Genomic DNA, 22,638 nt, shown 5'->3' with positions numbered 1-22,638 from the left:
AATATATCAGGGTTTTGTCTGCAGATACGCCAAAACATTTTCACTCTGTACAAGACACATCAAAGACATGATAAAATACTCTCCCTGTGACTAAGTGCAGCCCTGACAACACTCAAGAAACCTGGTACTAAAGAGGATAAAGCAACTCATTTGGTACCAAGTCTGCATCCTGAAAGTGATCTTCCCTACAACTACTGTTCTTGCAGTGTTTGCATCTATAAAATGCTCTGCAAGTACTTAGGCTACTCGAAAAGCATTTTGCAACCTGTTACTTTTACAAGCAACACAAGTAGGTTTCTTTACCTCCCTCCCCAAGATGCTATCCTGACTTGAAAATATTTTGGTATTTCTTCACCATATCTAGGTTCCACCCAACAATCTTGCAGGATTTCTTTCAGAGTACTGCAGCGGTTCTATAGGTGGCTTCTTACCACTTTATTGAGCTTTTTGTGGCAGGAATTATCTATACAACATTTAGACAAGCTAATAACGTAGCAGTTAGCTCAACGCTATTACAGCTCGGGGTATCAGAGTTCGGAGTTCAATTCTGGAGTGGTTTGTAAGAAAGTATGTATATTCTTTCTGTGTCCATATGGATTCTCTCTGGGTGTTCCAGTTTCCTCCCACAGTCCAAAGATGCACCAGTTAGTGTGCAATTTCGTCATTGTAAGTTCTCCTTTGATTAGGCTAGGGGTTAAGTTGGTGGATTGCTGGGCAACATGGCTTGGTGAGCCGTAAGGGCCTGTTCCATGCTGTATCTCTAAGCAGACATTTGTGCTTTTGTGTGCCAGGTAAAGTCTGTTTCAATTAAGAGTATGACCATGTAGCCTTGACATTTAACAGCATTACTATCACCAAGTCCTCCACCAACAACAGCGTGGAAGAGATTTGCTCTACAATAAAGTTTAGAATCTGGTTATAACTAGTTCAAATCGAAACTGAACCAAAAGGTAGTTTCTTTGTGGTAAACATCACACAATACCCTCCATTTTTCGTGGCCAGTAAGTACAAAAACATACATTTGCCCAGCTGGTCTATTATAGCAATCGTGTAGACTTTAGCTCACCCAACATCTGCAGTTTTTTTGTACCTTTCACAAAAATATCTTTAGGTTCGAGGTGAAGTAGAAAACATCTAGCAGACAGTAAAGTAATTGTAGATAAAGTGGAGTTGTGGATAATGTGGCATGTATCTTTCTACTTTATTTAAAGCTTTATTATACTCTTTGATTTCCCTGTGTTCTATAAAAATGATAACTTGGTATTTTTTTTAACCTTTCATATAATGTAGCATTAAAGGGTGGAGTGAGGAACTGCTGGTAAATATTAATACTAAATTGGAGGTAATGAAAGGACGCCCTGCAGTGCAATTCTATCCATTTGCTAACTTCTAAGTCACTTGTGGATTGTGGGTAATCCAGATTTGCAAAACCTTGTTTTGATTTGTTTCAAATCAAAATAGTCAGAATTCTACCTCGGTAGGAAACTTAAACTTTTACTTGATGTTATTGCACAGATTAGTACTTTAGTTTTTAGTTTAGATTAGTACTTTATTTTCGTAAATTTTGAAGACTGCTTAGAGACTGGTTTCTGTTGCTTATATTGTCATTTGCATTTTTTACAATGTGATAGTCATATTTTACCTTTTCTCTTACTGTTTTCTCTTATTATTTATCTTCCTTGAGCTTTACCTTTCATAGGAAAACATAGCTCCTGTTACAGTGGTGTGTTTCTCAGAGTGTTCACTGATAATACTTTTTCATTTTTTTATGACACTTAAATACAGTCCATTTCTCAAATGGTATTAAGCAGTGTCAGTAAAACTTTTTATTTTCTTGCCTCTACAAGTCTTCCAGAGAGTGTTCACGGAAGGATTATTTCATGTGCTTCTGTTACTTTTAATGCACAAACCTGAATGTTGCAAAGGGCAGGTTATCCATTGCACTGTTCTTTATCTCGTATTCTCACAGGAAATATGCACTCACCTGTGGCCTCCGCAGGGACTGCACAGATCGAGAGAGGACAAGGTACCGGTCTGATTTCAATTTTTAACCTCTGATCTTATAACTAGCCTGTAACAGAGATTTGAACCCTTCAGCTTTACTGGATTGCTTTCACTTAAAAAGTGTTCATTTTTGTTGGAGGGGATGTAAGGGTGCATTTTTTTAAAACATGGAATGAATTTCCTGTTGCAGATTTGAGGTCAGAGGTTAAATAGATTTTGGAATTATTGTGAAGTACCAGTGTTTTATAAATTAAACCAGAAATGTACTTCAATAGTTATAATGTCTGACAATGCCATTTGCCAGCACAAAGCTCCAGTGACCAAAAAGCATTACCAAAAATGTGGCTGCATTCCGTGAATTTCGGTTAATAGCATCCAAATTGAGAACATCACAGTATGCTGCCCATTATATTAAAAGTCTACAAGTGAAGTTGGTTAACCAGACTGGTGGACAAACGAGGATGATGTTTCCATCGATGGTATTGACCTATTTTGTAACTACATATATTGTTCAGTTTTGAAATGTCTTGCATTTTAAAAGTTACCTGAAGCCAGTTATCTTCTAACAAGATAAACCATTCACAATTTCAAACTGTTTGACACTTTAGTTGTTTGCCCTACATTTTGATTGCTTTTCCTAGAAAGTATTTATTAGCACACGGTATGTTGAAGGCTGCAGCTGAAAATTCACAAGATTAAATTGGGCTATCAGTCTCTAATTCTTTTCTAAGATCATTGTGCAGGAACAACTTGCAAGCCACTGTTACTGCATTCTGGTAGAATGCATAGATAATTTAAAGTTGTATTTCTCCTAAGGACCTGACATGAAGTGCCCTTTGCCACACACTTATGCCAGACTGAACCTGAGTCAACATTCAGCTTGAACTTTGAAGGAAGGTAGCATACATCTTTTTTCAGCACTGAATGTGTATCATTTCATCGCATATTGGAGATGCCTCAATTTTAATTTCTTCAAGTATACGCCATAACTTTGTTGTCGTAAAAAGTCCTGGAAATACTCATCAGGTCAGATAAGATCATTGAAAAACAAACAAATAATGTTTCAGACCTTTAGTTTTGCTGTCTTCTAATGCTATCTCTACGGTGCAAATCCATTTTGAAATTTGTAGTCATTAACAAAACACAATTGAAATGATAGCTTATGTATGACATGTTTTCTAGTATTTTTATGCCTCTTATCACCTATGGCTTTTCTAGGTTTGATGTTGGTTGGCTAGCCTGATTAGTGTAAGATTTATAGGTAAATAGCAACTTACTTTTTTATAGTACTGTCAATATACAAAGGTTTCTCAAAGCATATAGCTTTTAAAAACATCAAACTTAGCCAGTAAAGAGAAGAGTGGGTCATAGAACACATCAGCCCATCTAGTCCACACCGAACTGCCTAGTTGCATCAAGTTGCACCTGGACCACAGTCCTCTATACCCTTCCCATCCATGTACTCATCCAGACTTCTCTTAATTGTTAAAATCGAACCTGCAACCACCACTTCCACTGGCAGCTCATTCCACACTCTCACCATCCTCAGTGAAGAAGTTCCTGCTTGTAGGGAATTTGCAGTTGGAGAATGATTTTGGGTTGTGGCACTGATGGTCCAAACCCAGTGAAGATGTGAATTGCCGGCGGATTTTTATGACTTGTTATTATTTTGACTGTGACTAAATTTTCTTTGGTACACATTTGTAGATATGGTATCACTTGCAAGGCTCTTTTTATCCATCTCTAATTATTTTGGAGAAATTGGATCAGTTCCTTAAATTGATACATTTTGTGTGCTGAAGTAATTGATGTCTTTACAATCCTGTCCGGAAGATGAGGTGCTTCAGCCCAATAACGCTGAATGAAATCATTATGTGAATTAGGAAGTGATAAGGTTCTCACATGCTTGCTGCTCTTGTCCTTCTAGGTTGTAAAATTTACAGATTCTATATGTTGCCAAATAAATCCTTGCAGAGTACTTGAAGAGCCTTTTATAGATAGTACTATTGGATACCCCAATCTGATCTTTTGCCTGCTCTGGATCTTTTTATTGCTAATTGCCAATGGAACATGAACTATCTCGACTTCACCACTCCTCTCTCCAATTGCAACCTCACTCCTTCCAAACGCACTGCTCTCTGCTCTCGGCGCACTAATCCTGATCGCAGCGTCAAACCCACAGATAAGGGGAGTGTTGTAGTAGTCTGCTGGTCTGACCTCTACCTTGCTGAGGCCAAGCAACAACTGTCAGGCATTTCCTCTTACAGGACCCCACAGTGGAGTACCAGGCCATTGTCTCCCTCACCATCACCAACCTTACTAAATCTGGGGATCTCCCATCCACTGCCACCAAACTCATAGTTGACTTGCCTCAAACCTCTCGTTTCTATCACCACAAACATGCCTGTCCGGGTCGACCCATTGTTTCAGCTTGTTCCTGCCCCACTGAACTTATATCTGCATATCTCGAATCAGATTTATCCCCCCAGTTCAGTCCCTTCCTACCTACATTTGCAACACTTCACACACTCTTTGATTTCAGTGGTTTTAAGTTTCCTGGCCCCGATTATCTTATTTTTCACTATGAGTATCCAGTCCCTTTTCACCCCCATCAGCAAGGCCTTAAAGCTGTTTCTTTCTCGACACTAAACCCAACCATTTCCCCTCCACAACCACTCTTCTCCACCTGGCAGAACTTGTTCTCACTCTCAATAATTTCTCTTTCTTCTCCTTCCACTTCCTTCAAATAAAAGGTGTAGCCATGGGCACTCGCATGTATCCCAGCTATGCCTGTCTTTTTGTCAGCTACGTGGAACAGTGTATGTTCCAAGCCTACATTGATACCACTCCACAGCTTTTCCTACACTACATCAATTGCATTGGTGTTGCTTCCTGCACCCATGCGGAGCTCATCCACTTAATCAACTTTACCTGCTCCGTTTCTGACTCCTCCCTCCTCCCTGCTCTCCCCTCTCTTCTCCCCCCCCCCCACTGATGTCTATCATATGGCAGCACTTTCACTATGTAGTGTAGTGATTGAATGCTCAATTTGATAAAAATGCCAGTCAATTAGACTTCTGTTTTAGGTAATGCTGAGCTTCAGAAAGGTTATTGAAGCTACACTTATCTAGACATAAAGGAAATATTTTTTTCATGTTTCCAACAAATGTTTTGCAGGCATTGAATAGGTTTTGGGGAGTTAGGAGGTTCAGTCACCGGAGAAGTGCTGAGTGTTTGGCAGTCTTTGTGGTTATGTAAACTTATAAATCTATGAAAGAGTTACATAAGATAGAGCCTTATCCTCATTCTATTTCTTACGTTCTTATGTGACTGTCCAGTTGTGTTTCTGGTTGAAGAATGTAATACTGTTGAAGATCGACTAAGATAGTTATACTCTAATTTCACATGTTCATGATGTTGCATTTCAGTGGCATGGATGTAATTTCCCAGCTTTGAGCCCATGACTGGGCTTGCTACTTGTGGAAATGGACATCTTAAAGAGTTCCAATTCTTTAGTAATAGTTTGGACTGAAAAGATTGGCCTTAAATGGCCTTTGGAGAAGGCATCACTGGGGCCAATTGACAGTAAGTTTTACTAGGGCACAATGATGCTCTATTCAGTCAAATGCTGTCTTAAGGTCAAAGATAGTCACTTGTACCAAACCTCTCATTTCATTTGTCCATTTTTGAATCAGACTCTAAGGGTCTGGCGCCAAGTTTATTTTGTGCAGAAACAAAATGGAGCACTGAACAAGTGATGGGTAATTGGCAATATTCCATTTTGTTTTAGCCTTGCAGTCATTATTGTAGAGACAATGAAACAATCTGGTAAAAGCCTCAGCTGGCAGTGCAGGTCATCAGTACTATAATTGGCATGCCTTTGAGAGAGCTAACCCTTGCTTTACCCATTGTGTTCAGCCTGGTCTTGATAATATTTGGAATCAATTATATTGGATTCAAGCTTGAAGGTGTGATGAGTTCTCTAAAGAAGGTGACTTTTCTAACTGAAGATGCTTGTTGATCCTTGAGTATCGCAAAGGTGCTGAATTGCTTTGTCATCCAGGATTATGCTATGCATGCTAATGGTGTCACTGACAATGTAACAGAACTGCTGAGAAATAGGCCCTTCGGTCAATGATGGCCATCAAATGCCAAACTATACAAATCCACTGCTTGCTGTAACAGTCTGATTCCAAGGTTTTTGCTTAATAAAAATAGCTCAGTTGTAATTCTGTGTATTTTCCCTTTGAGTTTTATTTTTCCACTTAGCTGTTCATATCCAGGAAGACAGTTGTAATGGAGTCATTGTTGAGTACCAAGACCATTCCCTCTAACACTGCTCTAACTATCTCACCATTTGTACATGGCTCCAGTTACAGCCACAGACTTTTGCAGCTCACACAAGTGACTGTTAGCGGCACAGTAGCCTCTCTTACAAGTGCCATTCTTCTCTGGCAACTACGTTTAGATGGGCAGCCTGACCTAGGCAGATTTGCTTTAGTTCTTATGGTAGACTGCACTGAATTCTGAGGAATGTTCAGTGCCTTTGAGATGATCTTATACCCTTCCATTGATCTTTGCTTCTCTATTATCATTTCTCCAACTTGTCTTGAATGCTCTTTTGTCTTCATTTTAATTTGGTCTGTTGAAAATATACTATACTGTTGGACTTTACAAAGAGAGGTACTTATTCTTATGAATTCATTGAAAACATGTGATTCTCCAATTTTCTACATCAACAAATTGAGTGAGTAGATACAGTATTGCTCCCGAGGAAAGTGAGTGAGTAGATACAGTATTGCTCCCGAGGAAAGTGAGTGAGTAGGTACAGTATTGTTCCTGAGGAAATTGAGTAAGTAGGTACATTATTGCTACTGAGGAAAGTAAGTAGGTACAGTATTGCTACTGAGGAAAGTGAGCATAGTAATTTCAAAAAGGGTGAATACTTTTTCAGCCTCATTTTAATTTCTAGTATATTGTTGACAGATTTTGAAATGTTTCTTTTGATTTCACATGATGCACAATGCTCAAAAATCCTACTTCAATATATTTTAAATTTAGAAAATGAGCGAGTAATGTGTGAAAATAGTTGTGGGGGCTGAATACTTTTTACTAGCACTGTATACCGTAGATGTCTTGGGATGAGATGCTTCTGTCTAGATGAAGGGTCTCAATCCAAAATGTCATCCATCCATTTTCCTCCATAGATGCTATAGGTATTGCTGAATTCCTTCAGCAGTTTGTTGGTTTTATTTTGCAGTGGATTTCAGCATCTGCAGTCGTGTATCTCCATATATTAACGGAATTGGAAGTGAGCAATGATTTTCATTTGGGTCAAGGTTTTTATTCAGAACATAGGAACATTTGAGGGAAAAATGTTTGGAATACTTGATTGAATATATTGTTTAGTAATTGTGCAGTAAATAGCCTTCTTTTGCTTACCTCTTGGAAATCTGTGTTACCTGTATCTTTTGTTTTTGTCTTGCTCCACTTAGTGAACTTGTAAATGGTGTTGCTGGCCACAATAAGTTATCAGTTTGTACTGAGCACCTAAGCTACTTTAAGCTTTTTGTTTCTACTAATTGTACACTCAGTGGCTGCTCTATTCGTTAATGCAGATATCTAATCAGCCAATCATGTAGCATCAACAGAATGCATGAAAGAATGCAGACATGGTCAGGAGGTTCAGTTGTTCAGACCCATCATCAGAATGGGGAAGAAATGATCTAAACTCAAGAAATCCAAGTAGCACACACAAAATGCTGGAGGAGCTCAGCAGTCCAGGCAGCATCTATGGAAAAGAGTAAACAGTCAACATTTCAGGCCAAGACCCTTCATCAGGACTTGATGGGAAGGGGGGAAGAAGCGAGAATAAGGTGGTGGGATGAGAGGAAGGAGTATAAACTAGAAGGTGATACATGATTCACCCCTTTGCACTAATCTCCCTCCTGGCACTTAACCCAATCGACGGAAGAAATATTACACTGCTCATTCACCTCCTCCCTCCCCTCCATTCAGGACCCCAAACAATCTTTACAGGTGAATCTGTTGGGATTATCTATCTGGTGCTTCAGCTGTGGCTTCCTCTACATGGGTGAGACCTAATGTGGATAGTGGAACTGGTTTGTCAAGCACCTTTGCTCCATCCGCAGCAAGCCGGATTTCCCAGTGGCCAACCATTTTAATTTCAATTCCCATTCCCATTCCGACATTTCGGTCCGTGGCCTCTTCTGTCACACTGAGACAATTCTCAGGTTAGAGGTGCAACACCTCATATTCTGTCTCCAACCTGATGGCATGAGCATTAATTTCTTCACCTTCTGGCAACCTATTATTCCCCCACCTTCTGTCCACTCTGGCCCCTCTCTTACCTCTTCTCTTCATCTGCTTACCACCTTCCTGCTTCTCTTTCTCCTATGCTCCACTCTCCTATCGGATTCCTTCTCCAGCCCTTTATCTTTTCCACCTACTACCTCACAGCTTCTTACTTCATCCCCCCTACCCTGCCTGTCTGCCTTCACCAAATACTTTACGGCTTGTACCTTTTCTCCTCCTCCACTTTATTCAGCCTTCTCCCTTCCTTTCCAGTCCTGATGAAGAATTTTGGCCTGAAACACCAACTGTTTATTCATTTCCGTAGATGGTGCCTGACCTGCTGAGTTCCTTAAGCATTTTGGATGTGTTGCTCAGAAACAGTTGATCTGTAATTTTTATGCACAAGTCTCGTTTACAGAGAATGGTGCAAAAAAAAAACCTGCGGTAGTTCTGTGGGTGAAAATGCCTTGTTAATGAGGGAGGTTAAAGGAAAATGGCCAGACTGATTTGTACTGACAAGTAGGTGACAGTAACTCAAATAACCACAATTTTCAGCAGTGGTGTTCAGAAGAGCATCTCTGAATGCACAGCGCATTGAACCTTGATAACTCTGTTCAGAGTGGAGAGAGAGTCCACGGAATTTGTCATTAAATGTTCAAAGCTGAAGTTTATTAATTGAAACCACAAAACATTATAAAATGCAAAATATAGAGATATTCAATGTTTTAAAGTGGTGCCAGCAGCTGAAGCAACAACAAAACTGATCTTGCAACCATTATTGCACATTTTTGTTCTTTGCAAGTCTTTTTTTTACAATATTAGCTGTTGGCTCACTTCATTGTCTGAGTCATTGATAAATGTGAACAATATTTTAAGGCCTTGCGACTGCTCAATAAAACAATTTTTCACCCAATGACAGGTTCTCATAAACACTGTATAAAGTTGTTTAGTTTTTACCATCCTTAGCAACATTTGAAACTTTATATCCATTTCTACAGCTGAGTTAGGAATTTGAGATTTGACTTTTATCAGTGTTCTCTGATATGTACCTTTAATATTTTTAAAAAGACAATAATATCAATCAAATTAGAGGATATTATATTACACTCAGTAGGCATTTGCTTTACAATTTAGTCTTCTTGTAAAACAATATATTTCCCCAAAAAGGAACAACTTGGTTGCCATTTTTTAAATATACATCCAAAAGCTATTGATAGGCTCCTCCCAGATGTAGTCATTGCTACACTCTTGTGTATTTTTGTGAAGTCTTCCAACATTGTTGACAGCTAAAATGTTATTGATGGTCAAGGTTGATATGTCTCTGGTGTAATTAGCAGATCATGAATAAAGAAGAAGTTTGATAAAAATTTGGAGCATAAATGAAATCTATATTGGGAAGCGGGTTGTCACTCTGACAATGTAGTTCTGTTTTTAATACATTTGGAATGTTGGCACAATGGATTTTGATGTCATAATTGGCTTTTCAGGTGTTTTGTTTCAAACTAGCTGAATGTGGAAAAGGTATGAGTCCATTTACAGTTGAATTTGTGCAGCTTTGATTTCTCTAGTATCCCATCTGGTGCTCCCAACAACCACTAGTCAGCAAATCATATAATTTCGGTGGACTTGAGTTACTCCTGGACCTTTATCAGAACGAATAAATTTGGTTAATTGCATCTAAGATTTTTATATAAGGAAGACCAACATTTAATAAAATAAATGGTTAGAGATTCTTGCGCGAGTCTTAGCAATAATTTCAAAGCCAATTTAATGAGAATTAAAACAAATTTGTAGGGCAATGTCTTCACGTGGGAAGAAGGTTCCCTTTCAACATAAACTTAATTATTCTGATTAACTTGATCATGTACCTCTATTAAATTTGACTGGGTAATGTTTAATAAAATACAATGCTTACAAAAGTATTCACCACCACCACCCCCACCCCACCCCTGGAATTTTTCATGTTTTATTTTACAACACTGAATCACTGGATTTAATTTGGCTTTTTTTTTACACTGATGGATAGAAACACACTCTCATGTCAAAGTGAAAACAGATATCTACAAGGTGATCTAAATCAATTACAGATCTAAAACACAAAGTAATTGATTGCTTAATTATTTACCTCCTTCAGTATGACACCTAATCATCAGTGGTCCAACCAATTGGCTTTAGAAGTCTCGTAATTAATTTAATGGCGATCACTACTGTGCAGTCAAGGTGTTTCAATTGATTATGGTAAAAATACATCTGTATCACTGCTCGTGAGTCATTATCCTGGCAAAAGCTGCACCATGAAGATAAAAGAACACTTGAAGCAACTCTGTGTAAAGGTCATTGAAAAGCACATCAGGAGAGGATTATAAGGAAGTTTCCAAGTCATTGACTATCTTTTGAAGTACAGTTAAGTCAATCATCAAGAAATGGAATGAATATGGTACTGCTGTAAATCTGTCTAGAGCTGGCCGTCCTCAAAAACTGAGTGACTGTGCAAGAAGAGGACTAGTGAGAGAGGCCGCCAAAAGACCCACGACAATTCTAGAGGAGTTGGCAGCTTCAGTGGCTGAGATGGAAGAGACTGCACACACAACAACTGTTGCTTTGGTGCTTCACCAGTTGCAGCCTTATGGGGGAGTCGCAAAGAAAAAGTCACTGTTGAAAAAAAAACTCACATGGAAACTCGGCTAGAGTTTGCCAGAAGGCATGTAGGAGACTCTGAAGTCAGCTGGAAGAAGGTTCTATGGTCTTGGTGAAACCAAAATTGAACTTTTTGGCTATGAGACTAAATGCTATGCTTGGCATAAGCCGAACACCGCACTTCATCAAAAACACCATTCCTACCATGAAGCATTGTGTCATGCTGCAGGGATGCTTCACTGCAGCTGGTCCTGGAAGGCTTGTGAAGGTAGAAGGCAAAATGAATGCAGCAAAATATAGGGAAATCCTGGAGGTAAACCTGATGCAGTCAGCAACAGAACTGCGACCTGGGACAAGATGTGTTTTCCAGCAAGAAGATGACTCCGAGTATAAAGCCAAAGCTACACTGGAATGGCTTAAAAACAACAAAGTTAACATCCTGGAATGGCCAAGTCAGAGTCTAGGCCTCAGTCCAATTGAGAATTTGTGGAAGGACTTGAAAATGGCCGTTCACTCACGATCGCCATGCAGTCTGACAGAGCCTGAGCAGTTAACAAAGAAAAGGGGGAAACTGCAGTGTCCAGATATGCAAAGCTGGTGGAGACCTATCCACACAGACTGAAGCTGTAATTGTTGTCAAAGGTGCATCTTCTAAATACTGACTTGAAAGGGGTGAATACTTATGCAATCAATTTTTTTATATTTGTAATTAATTTAGATCACTTTGTAGAGATCTGTTTAACTTTGACACAAAAGAGTCTTTTCTATCATACATTATCAAAAAAAAAGCCAAATAAAATCCACTGTGATTCAATGTTGTAAAACAATAAAGCATGAAAACTCCTAGGGGGAGTGGGAGTGAGTTCTTTTTATAGGCACTTTAAATAACTCAAAAATCCATAATATTTTATAAGCTGGTGCTGCTTTCTTATTGTTTCTGAGCTAACTTGATTCTGTTTGTATTTATCAGAGTAAAATTTTTCCGTTTCTAAAATTCATAGTAAAAATAGCATTATGGTTAATGTATTGCTATTTTACTTGAAGATATTTAGTGGCTTTCTAACTTGAAGGCTGCTACAGGTCAACCTTCTATAATTCGGCACCATTGGGCCTTGAGTTCCTGATTAGTGAAAATGCCGAATTACAGAAGGATCACATTAAGCAGTAGCTAACTGCCTCATCATACCTTTAAAATATCATGTAAATCAGTACAAGTTGGATAATAATGAAACAGAAATACTAAATGAGTAGCAAGTGGAATTTTAATACAGTAACATACTGTACAGGCACAGATAAACTAAAGGGTGCAGGTAAATATACAGGAATTAACTTTACAGAAAAGTTGAGCACTTCCACTTCTAAAGTGAGACATTTAATATACCTTCAGGCAAAGTTGCATGTCTGCAAGTGTGAGGTTGTCAGGATCATCAACATCTTCATTTGAAAAATGAGTGAAGCATCAGGAACTGGTGCTGAAACTGGCACAACAGTTTCTTCAACAAACTGCTGCAGCTTCCTTGTCTGCTGAACATTTTCACCACGCACTGCACAAAACTGTACCCATGATGCTGCTTGAACTGATGAAGCCAGCTTTCACTATAGTCACACTCATAATCTAGTCCTAGTTCTTCATGAAACACTTTTGCTTGTTCCTTCACCATATCTCCAGATAGTTCAACACCTTCACTTACACAAAGATTAAACCACGTTATCAGCACTTTATCTAGTTCCGAACTTCTTCCGTCTTTCATTGCTTTTCTTATACGCATCTTTTTCTTGGAGCCACTATCAGCAAAAGAAGCAGTTTTTCTTTCTGTTTCTGTATATCGTACACTGTGGAAGAGCCAATGTTGTAACACTTGCACAAGCTTTTCACCGATACACCACTGTCCAGTTTTTTCAAGAGTTCAACCTTATCTTTAATGGATAATGTGTGGTGTTCTCGCTTCACAACTCAAGGTGCATTTCCTTTACTCACTGAAGCCATAATTGGGGCTAAAAAAAGGAAATGATATTAGTAAAGGCAGGAGAACAAGCAGGAATTGTCTGTCTGTACTTACAAGAACACGCCAACAGGTGAACACATCTAGCGCAACCAAAACAATGCGCAGCTGATTGGTATGGCGGTCTGGGAAATTTGAAATCAGTGCCGGATTATCTAAGGAACCAGATTACAGGTAGTTGGATTAGTAAAGGTTGACTGTATCTCCTTGAAGAAGCAAATCTTGCTATTCCCTACTTGTGGAGCATGCTTGTCAACAAGTGGTAGTTATGTGACTGTGAGAGAAAGCTGTGAGATGTCTAATATTTATCAGTATGAGCACCACAGTATTGTGTAGTTTTTTGTTAGTATGGTTTGGAGTGTTTGCTCTGAGCTGAATAGTTGGTTTAAATTTACATTGCTAAATGTATTGTTTGAAAGAATGTGTGTAAGAGTACACACAGCTTTGTAGAGCGAACATTATTCAGATCTCAAATGGCCGATTATAAATAATTGTGTTGTCATCTGTGGCATACCATAACACAGCTGCATGAAAAATGCATTGGTATCTATTGTTGGGAATTTGCCTCTGCCACAGTGACAATATATTAATTGGATATCAGATGTGCTTGAATCATCCCTAAACTTCCTTCTCATCTTTCAAGATTACTTTTAGAATGATGTAAGTTTCATGAAGCAAGCTTTATATATGGTTGGTTCATACAGGGAACATGGAAGCATCATCTATGCTCTGTGAAAAGCCTATTGTAAATTGGAACTGGATGCAGATGTTTTTACAAACTTTTAGACAGTAATTCCTTTTCCTTTCCAGTCCCAATGCAGGACCCTAGAGCCAATATGCAGCGGGGTACCCCAGTCGTTGGGCCGCCTGCTCCAAGAGGTTTGCTAGGAGATGCGCCAAATGACCCACGTGGAGGGACTTTGCTTTCAGTCACTGGGGAGGTGGAAACTCGGTAAGTACCAGTTTGTAAGATATTTAGTTGTAATCAGTTAAATAGTTCCTTGTGCATTCTACGTTGATTCAGAGCTTATTCCAGTTTTTTTTGACAAAGATTAGTTTTCCAGGTGTGCCTGTGCATGTATTGGCATCATTTTTAATGGATGCTCTTTTACATGTTGAAAAGTAATGTTTCTTAGCTCAAACAACCTTCTTTAAACAAGAAAATGCCTTTAACAAAAACAAGTTGTTTAGTCACTAATTTATGACATGCATTAGACAGGGAATGGGTGGTATTAATATCTAATGTGCGTGAAATGTCCCTGGGCTGTACCACAACTGAAGAATTACTCAGCAAAATGAGTTATTCTTAATTAAAAATATTATATGACGTGTGTGTGTGTGTATGTATATATATGTAAATACTGTGGCGGCTCATTTCCTAGCGTATGCGAACCGACTCACAATTAGATAGCCTACGGGGGTTTGCGAGCACAGAGCTTTGGAGCCTCTTCGCCATGGGGGGCCGGTTGACAGAGGCTTAAAAGTGAGGCTGAAGTTTTCGAATAAAGTTTTTCCTTCGACTGCAGTTACCGACTCCGTGTCGTAATTTTAGCGCTGCTTGTAGCACACCGCTACAATTGGTGACCCCGACGGTCCAAACGATTTTTGGACCAGAAATGACCGACGCCGCCTCTGTTCATGCGGTTTCGTTGAAACTGCCGGGTTTCTGGACGCAGCGCCCGGACCTATGGTTCCAGCAAGCCGAAGCCCAATTCCACGTTCGCCGGATCACCTCAGAAGACACCCGCTACTACTACGTGGTGAGCTCCCTCGACCAGGACACAGCGGCCCAGGTCGCGGAGTTCGTACAGTCGCCCCCGGCAGACGGCAAGTACACGGAATTCAAAGCCCTGCTCCTCAGGACTTTCGGACTCTCACGGCGCGAGCGGGCTGCCCGTTTACTGCACCTGGATGGCTTGGGCGACAGACCTCCATCGGCTTTAATGAATGAGATGTTGTCTCTGGCCGAGGGACACACACAGCCTGCTGGTTGACCTGCCCAGGAAGAGACTGGTACACGCCGAGACCTTTCAGACGTTCTCCCTGGGCGCGGCCCAGTTGCCAGCCCCTCACCTCGGCTCCATCACGCTGTCCGACAACGACTTCACCAGGGTCCTGGCGGAGTTCCCATCGGTTCTGGCACCGCAGTTCACAGCAGCCATGCCCAGGCACGGCGTACAGCACCACATCCCGACACAGGGACCACCCCTCCATGCCCGTGCTCGGCGGCTTCCCCCGGACAAGCTCCGACTGGCGAAGGAGGAGTTCCAGAGAATGGAGGAATTGGGGATCATCCGGCGGTCCGACAGCCCCTGGGCTTCCCCCCTGCACATGGTGCCCAAAGCGACGGGGGGCTGGAGACCGTGCGGCGACTACCGCAGGCTGAACGAGGCTACCACACCGGACCGCTACCCTGTGCCGCACATTCAGGACTTTGCGGCAAACCTGCACGGCGCCCGGATCTTCTCCAAGGTCGACCTTGTCCGAGGGTACCATCAAATCCCGATGCATCCTGACGACGTCCCCAAGACGGCTCTCATCACCCCGTTTGGCCTCTTCGAGTTCCTCCGCATGCCGTTCGGCCTGAAGAATGCCACACAGACGTTCCAGCGGTTAATGGACGCGGTGGGACGGGACCTGGACTTCGCGTTCATCTATTTGGATGACATCCTCATAGCCAGCGGCAGTCGTCAGGAGCATCTGTCCCACCTCCGTCAACTCTGCGCCCGACTGAGTGAGTACGGTCTTACAATCAACCCTGCCAAATGCCAGTTCGGACTTGATACCATTGACTTCCTGGGCCACAGGATTACTAAAGACGGGGCAACCCCTCTGCCCGCTAAGGTGGATGCGGTCCGCCACTTCCCCCGACCCACCACGATCAAAGGCCTTCAGGAATTCGTAGGTATGGTCAATTTCTACCGCCGCTTCCTCCCTTCAGCTGCCCGGATCATGCGCCCCCTGTTCGCCCTGATGTCGGGTCCGAGCAAGGACATTACCTGGGACGAGGAGTCCGCCGCCGCTTTCGTTCAAACGAAGGAAGCTTTGGCTGACGCCGCAATGCTAGTACATCCCAGAATGGACACCCCTACCGCCCTCACAGTGGACGCATCAAACACGGCAGTCGGTGGGGTGCTGGAGCAGCTCATCGCAGGTCGCTGGCAACCCCTGGCGTTTTTCAGCAAACACCTGCGGCCACCCGAGCTCAAGTACAGTGCTTTTGACCGGGAACTGTTGGCACTCTACCTGGCAATCCGGCATTTCAGGTACTTCCTAGAAGGTCGGCCCTTCACCGCGTTCACGGACCACAAACCGCTTACCTTTGCGTTTACGAAAGCATCCGACCCCTGGTCATCCCGCCAGCAACGCCACCTGTCCTACATCTCTGAATACACAACGGATGTCCGGCACGTCTCGGGTAAGGACAATGTCGTGGCGGATGCGCTCTCTCGCCCTACCGTTCATGCCCTTTCCCAAGGGGTAGACTTTGAGGCACTGGCAGAGGCACAGCAGGTAGATGAGGAGATTCCGAGTTACAGGACTGCAGTCTCTGGTTTGCAGCTCCAGGACCTCCCCGTGGGCCCAGGTGAGAGGACCCTACTCTGTGACGTCGCCACCAGCCAGCCCCGTCCGGTCGTCCCCGCAGCCTGGCGGCGACGTGTTTTCGACTCCATTCATAACTTGGCGCATCCCTCCATCCGGACAACTGTCCGGATGGTTTCCAGCAGGTTCGTTTGGCACGGACTCCGCAAACAGGTCAGTGAATGGGCCAGGACGTGCATGCACTGCCAGACGGCCAAGGTTCAGCGGCACACCAAAGCCCCACCGCAGCAGTTCCATCCCGCCCACCGGCGTTTCGACCACATTCATGTGGATATCGTGGGCCCCCTGCCAGTGTCGCGCGGAGCGCGTTACCTCCTGACTATCGTGGACCGGTTCACAAGATGGCCAGAGGCGGTCCCGCTCACCGACACCACCTCCGAATCTTGCGCCCGAGCCCTGATCGCCACCTGGATATCCCGCTTTGGTGTACCAGCCCACATTACCTCCGACAGAGGCGCCCAGTTCACCTCCAGCCTGTGGTCAGCTATGGCCAGCCTTTTGGGGACTCAGCTGCACCACACCACTGCCTACCACCCACAGTCGAACGGGCTAGTGGAGCGTTTCCACCGTCACCTGAAGTCGGCCCTCATGGCCCGCCTGCGAGGAGCCAACTGGGCGGACGAGCTTCCCTGGGTCCTTCTCGGCATCCGCACAGCGCCCAAGGACGACCTGCACGCCTCGTCGGCCGGTATACGGCGCGCCCCTGGCCGTCCCCGGGGAGTTCCTACCAGCCCCGAGGGGGCAAGAGGAAGAACCCGCTGCAGTCCTGGGCAGACTTCGCGAGAAGCTCGGTAACCTGGCCCCCATACCCACTTCACAGCATGGGCGGCACCCGACCTGCGTACCCAAAGACCTACGGAACTGTAAGTTTGTGTTTGTACGAAGGGGCGGGCATCGGCCACCGCTGCAGCGGCCATACGAGGGGCCGTTTACGGTGCTCCGGAACAACGGGTCCACGTTCGTGCTGGACGTTGGGGGGAAGGAGGAGGTTTTCACGGTGGACCGCCTCAAGCCGGCCCATGTGGACCTGGCGCAACCGGCCGAGTTTCCGGCGCCTCGGCGCAGAGGCCGACCTCCCAAGCAGGTTCTGGCCCAGGCTGTGGACATTGGGGGGTGTATCGCCGGTTCTGGGGGGGGGTTATGTGGCGGCTCATTTCCTAGCGTGTGCGAACCGACTCACAATTAGATAGCCTACGGGGGTTTGCGAGCACAGAGCTTTGGAGCCTCTTCGCCATGGGGGGCCGGTTGACAGAGGCTTAAAAGTGAGGCTGAAGTTTTCGAATAAAGTTTTTCCTTCGACTGCAGTTACCGACTCCGTGTCGTAATTTTAGCGCTGCTTGTAGCACACCGCTACAATACATGTATTATGTGTATATATAATTGGAATTGGTGAAACTCAAAGGTTTCTCATTTATTGTTTAATCTACACAAATTGACCTCTTGAAGAGCTTGGTAATCACAATTTTATCATAATTTAAATTCTAAATGGTGGATTGTTAAATTTTCTGAATTTTTACAGAAAGTAAAATTAATCACAGTTCATTGGCTTGAATTACTTTTTATAATTTGTAATAATATTGATTTGAATAGTTCAAATTTTCTTCCTATTAAGTGGTTCATTACTGTTTTATGGTGCATTTAATTTTCAAAATTTCAGGCAATTATCTAAATATTTATGTAGTTTTAACTTTCACTTTTCAGAGGGTATATTGGACAACCACATCAGGGACCACCTATACACCACGTGCCTGGCCATGATGGCAGAGGACCGCCTGACCTTAGGAATGCTCATGAACCACGAGGCATACAACATGACATGAGACCAGGGCCGATGGGAGAACAGAGGGGGCCTATTGGTGAACAAAGGGGCCCAATGGGTGAACCACGTGGACCACTTGTTGAACCAAGGGGGCCCATGGGAGATCCAAGAGGGATGATGGGAGATCCAAGGGGCCCAATGATGGATCAGCGTGGACCTCCTCATGAATCTAGAGGCAAGTTAAAGAAAACCAGAGAGAAGTGGGGATAATTAACAAAATGCTAAATTACTAAATGTAATCTGGTGATTTTTTTCTGATTATCTCTTCCAATATGACTATTTTTCTGTTTGATTTTTTTTGTGTGCATACAATTGACAAGCTGACTGGAGAGTGGAAAAGGTTTTCAGTAATTACAAATTATTTACTTCATTTGGTGATCACTTTTTAAATGGCATCTATATTTAGATTATTGATAATTGTTGCAGCATTTTAACACTTTGTTGCATTTTGAAAATATTGGTTATATTAAGCCTTAAAGGAAGTGGCTTTTAAATTAAATTTATCTTCTCCACAGCATTCAGTTGTAATAACAATGCCCCACGTACAGTATTTGTGGTGCATTATTTTGCTCTAGGTTGCCCATGGCTTTCACACCCTTAATATAATTGAAACAGGACAGGAAAGCTGATGAGGTGAAAGGGGAGGAAAATTTATTGATGTTGCTCCATAGTGTTTCTTTAGCACAACAAATTATACAGCAGCCTTTGTGTCCTGGTTACCACAACGGAAATTAGGCAGTAAACGTTCTGCAAGTGATTCTCGTACCTGTTAAGGAAGATGGTCATTGTGAAAGAATCATTGTGGTGGGGTGGTTTAGGGAAGATTATAGTTGTAAAATACATACAAAATGATCTCTATGATCTAACAATCTTGAAACAGGTTGTATTTCATTGCACGTCTTGGAAATATCTGGAGAAGTTGGTCAGTGAACAAGTGTTTAGAGTGTACTCTAGCATCTGAGAGGAAAGTATTGCAGCTCTCTCAATTGTACAATGTTGGTGAAATAAAAATTTAAACTGGAAACAAATTTTGCAAATCAAGTGATGGTTTGCAATATTGATGAATTAACCAATTTCTTATGTTTTTCCAAAATTGCATGACATAGGCATTTCTTGAACATTGTCTTTTTTAAGCGGTTTGTAGCAGGCATGGTGAACCTGTGGAGCCATTTTTTGCAATGAAGTATGTACGTATTAGTAAAATGAGCAAATGTGTGCAGGATGAAATTTGGCACATATGAAGTAATTCATTTTATTTGGAAGTATAAGAGAGGAACAGTTTTAAATATGCCATAGAAAAATCGAAACTTTGAAATGTACACATACAAGGAAGTACAATTTTTTTTGAAACTTTCAGTAAATGCTGTTTTTATCCTCTTTAGAGTATTCTGGCCATTTTTAGACATCACATTTTGAGGATGTGTAGAGAGAATGCAGGGAGAGTATCAGTAATTGCATTGGGGATAAAAGAGTTAAGTTATGGATTGTCACCAGAGAAAATGCAGCTGTAAAACAGAGAAGATAAAAGAAGTATTTGATTGTGTTTTCAAAGTCATAAAGGGCTTTGCTGGGGTAAACGAGAGGCATTTTATTTCCAGTGATCTTGGGGTCAGTAAACTTAGGACCAAGATTTAAGATAATGGGCAAAATAAGTGAAAATTACTTTGGAAAATGTACTTCTGGTAGGGAATGCGCTTCCTGAAAATAATTGGTTTGGTAACAACTTTGAAAGAAAAGTGTTGACTCTTTTTAATTTTTTAAATTAATTTTAATTTTAATTAAGTTTGATTTTTTTTACCCGTAATCACCCTTATTCATTTTGTTTATACCTACACTAAAGGATTTATACCCAGATATATTTTTGAACTTTGATTTGAATTCACTGAAAATGGAGACTAGAGGTCGAGAATTTAAAGACAGGAAAGACTCCAAAGGCAACAGAATAAAAGGTGGTGACCCTAAATTATCTAAGCAAGCTCCACTAACCTTTGAAACAATGTCGAAGCTCCGAGATGAAAAACTCGGCCAAAGATATGCGGCATTTGAAGGAGTTTTAAGAGCGGTTGAAAATGATCTTAAATCATTTAAACATGAAGTTGAATTACAACAAGCAAGAATTTCAGAACTCGATAAATCTGCTCGGCAGGGTGACCATAGGATTGATACTCTCGAACAGAATCTAACTTCGACATCTCAACTGTTGGAATGCTATAAATCCAAGATTATCGACCTCGAAAATCGATCCCAGAGACAGAATCTACAGATAATTGGGCTTCCTGAAGACGTCGAGATGGGTGATCCTATCACATACTTTTCTCAATTTCTATACGATGTGCTTGATTCAGAAGTTCTGAATGCCCCTCTGATGATCAATCACACTCATCATACTTTGTGGGCTAAACCTCCTAGAGAATCTAAACTGAGACCAGTGATAATTCAGTTCCATTATGTTCACATCAAGGAGTTTTTAATACCAGCTGCCCGGCGGAAAGGTATGTTCGAATTTCAAAGTTTCAAATTCCGCTTCGTCAAAGATTTTAGTCCTGAAATTCTAAAGGATCGGATGGCTTTTACACCTCTGATGTCCAAGTTCTATCAAAAAGATTTTAAACCAGCTTTGCTGTTTCCAGTGCATCTGAGAATCGTCCTGCCTGATAATTCCCTTCGTTTGTTTAAATCTCTAACTGAAGCTCAAAGATTTCTGGATGATCAGCATTCGTTAGCGACAGACTAATTAATATACTGTCTTTTGTTTCATTTCTGTGTCTACTTGTTTTTTAAGCTAATAACTTGCTTACAGTTCTGGATTTCTATAATGTGAGGATTTTTGTTTTTGGTTTGTAGTGTAGGTATTTTTCGTATTTCTAGGCATAAGTTTTCTTCCTTTTAATGTTTCTGCTCTTGTTTTATTTTTAATCTTTTTTGAAAGTAATTAAGTAGAAGATTTGATCTTTGATTCTTCTTTTTTTGTAACTTTAATGGGGAAATATTCAGATCCTTTTGTTTTTTCATTTCAAGATGTCATCTCGTCTTCTTCCCCTATGACGCTATTTTTTCAGTGCGCCATTTTCAATTGTTTATGTTTGAAAGTAACTAACAATGAATTGGCACTGGTTCTTTTTGTTTTTTGGAGAAAATATACAGTCGGCCACCTTATCCGTGGATTCCGCACACGCAAATTCAACCAACCGCGAATCGCGAAAACCCAGAAGTGCTCTTCCAGCACTTGTTCGAGCACACACAGACTTTTTTTCTTGTCTTTATTCCCTAAACAATGCAGTATAACAACCATTTTACATAGCATTTACATTGCATTAGATATTATAAGTAATCTAGAGATGATTTAAAGTATACGAGTGGATGTGCGTGGAATATCGTGCATTGGAATCGAAAAAAATCGGAAGTTCTCCAACTAAGTAAGTCGGAACAGATACATCCAGTATTATTTAGCGTCAGTTAGTCAAATGTTTGTCTTAGTATAATAGTATATATTTTACCTTTTTTAATATATATAAATAACACTTAAGAACGTGTGTTTCAGTGCCGGGCTTGGGAATGGAAGTTCTTGGGACTCGGGACAAATCGCTCCCTAGTGTGCTCTGCACCATACCAGGTTGATGTGGAGGATCAAAAACTCAAAACCTAATAATTAAACCACTGTGTTGCTTAGTAATAATTGTAGCTTTCATCGGGGCAGAGCCTTTCTCTCTTTATCCTTTAAAATTGTTCCGATCATTGACCAACCTAGCCTAACACTTTTCCAATGACTGATGGCGTTTCACCTCTTTTCGATCATTTTATTATTTCCGCTTTATATTCAATCGTGATCATGATTATTTTCGTGAACAGAAACACTGCGCATTCAGAGCTCTGGCGCTGGGTCCTAACCTCCTCTGCTCTGAGACAGGTTGAATAAGGTCTGGGGTTCCGCAGGGTCCTAAGCTCCACCATATTGAGACAGGTTGAATAAGGGACTTGAGCATCCGTGAATTCTGGTATCTGCAAGGGGTCCCGGAACCAATCCCCACAGATAAGGAGGGCCGACTGTACTTTTCTACTAATTGCTGCAGTTTTTATACCACTTATGATAATCTCGTCCTTTTTTTTTGGTTTTGACTGTGGGTGGCTTTTTTTGATATAAACATGTATCTTTCGAGCCACCTTCTGGAGAGATGGGGTTAGATTTAGTATTAGATTACTCTTAGATTACAGATGCATGCTGGGCAGAAAGAATGGAACTAAAACCCCGCAGCCTGG

General features: G+C 41.7%; 1 protein-coding gene across 4 annotated transcripts in view; it reads left to right on the top strand.

Annotated features, from left to right (window-relative positions):
* cstf2 (cleavage stimulation factor, 3' pre-RNA, subunit 2) overlaps positions 1 to 22,638 on the top strand; it is a 70,251-nt gene that overhangs the window by 21,131 nt on the left and 26,482 nt on the right. For 3 of the 4 annotated variants that reach the window (XM_059977250.1, XM_059977251.1, XM_059977253.1), the window contains 3 exons: positions 1,970 to 2,026; positions 13,770 to 13,911; positions 18,264 to 18,556. In XM_059977250.1, the coding sequence (XP_059833233.1) occupies positions 1,970 to 2,026; positions 13,770 to 13,911; positions 18,264 to 18,556 (492 nt within the window). The remainder of the gene's footprint in view (positions 1 to 1,969; positions 2,027 to 13,769; positions 13,912 to 18,263; positions 18,557 to 22,638) is intronic. The other variant, XM_059977252.1, reaches the window with a different exon arrangement.

The sequence above is a fragment of the Hypanus sabinus genome, chromosome 8, assembly GCF_030144855.1.
Source record: "Hypanus sabinus isolate sHypSab1 chromosome 8, sHypSab1.hap1, whole genome shotgun sequence".
Lineage (NCBI taxonomy): Eukaryota > Metazoa > Chordata > Chondrichthyes > Myliobatiformes > Dasyatidae > Hypanus > Hypanus sabinus.
The sequence above is the reverse complement of the archived record's forward strand: the minus strand, read 5'-3'. Positions and strand labels throughout refer to the sequence as shown.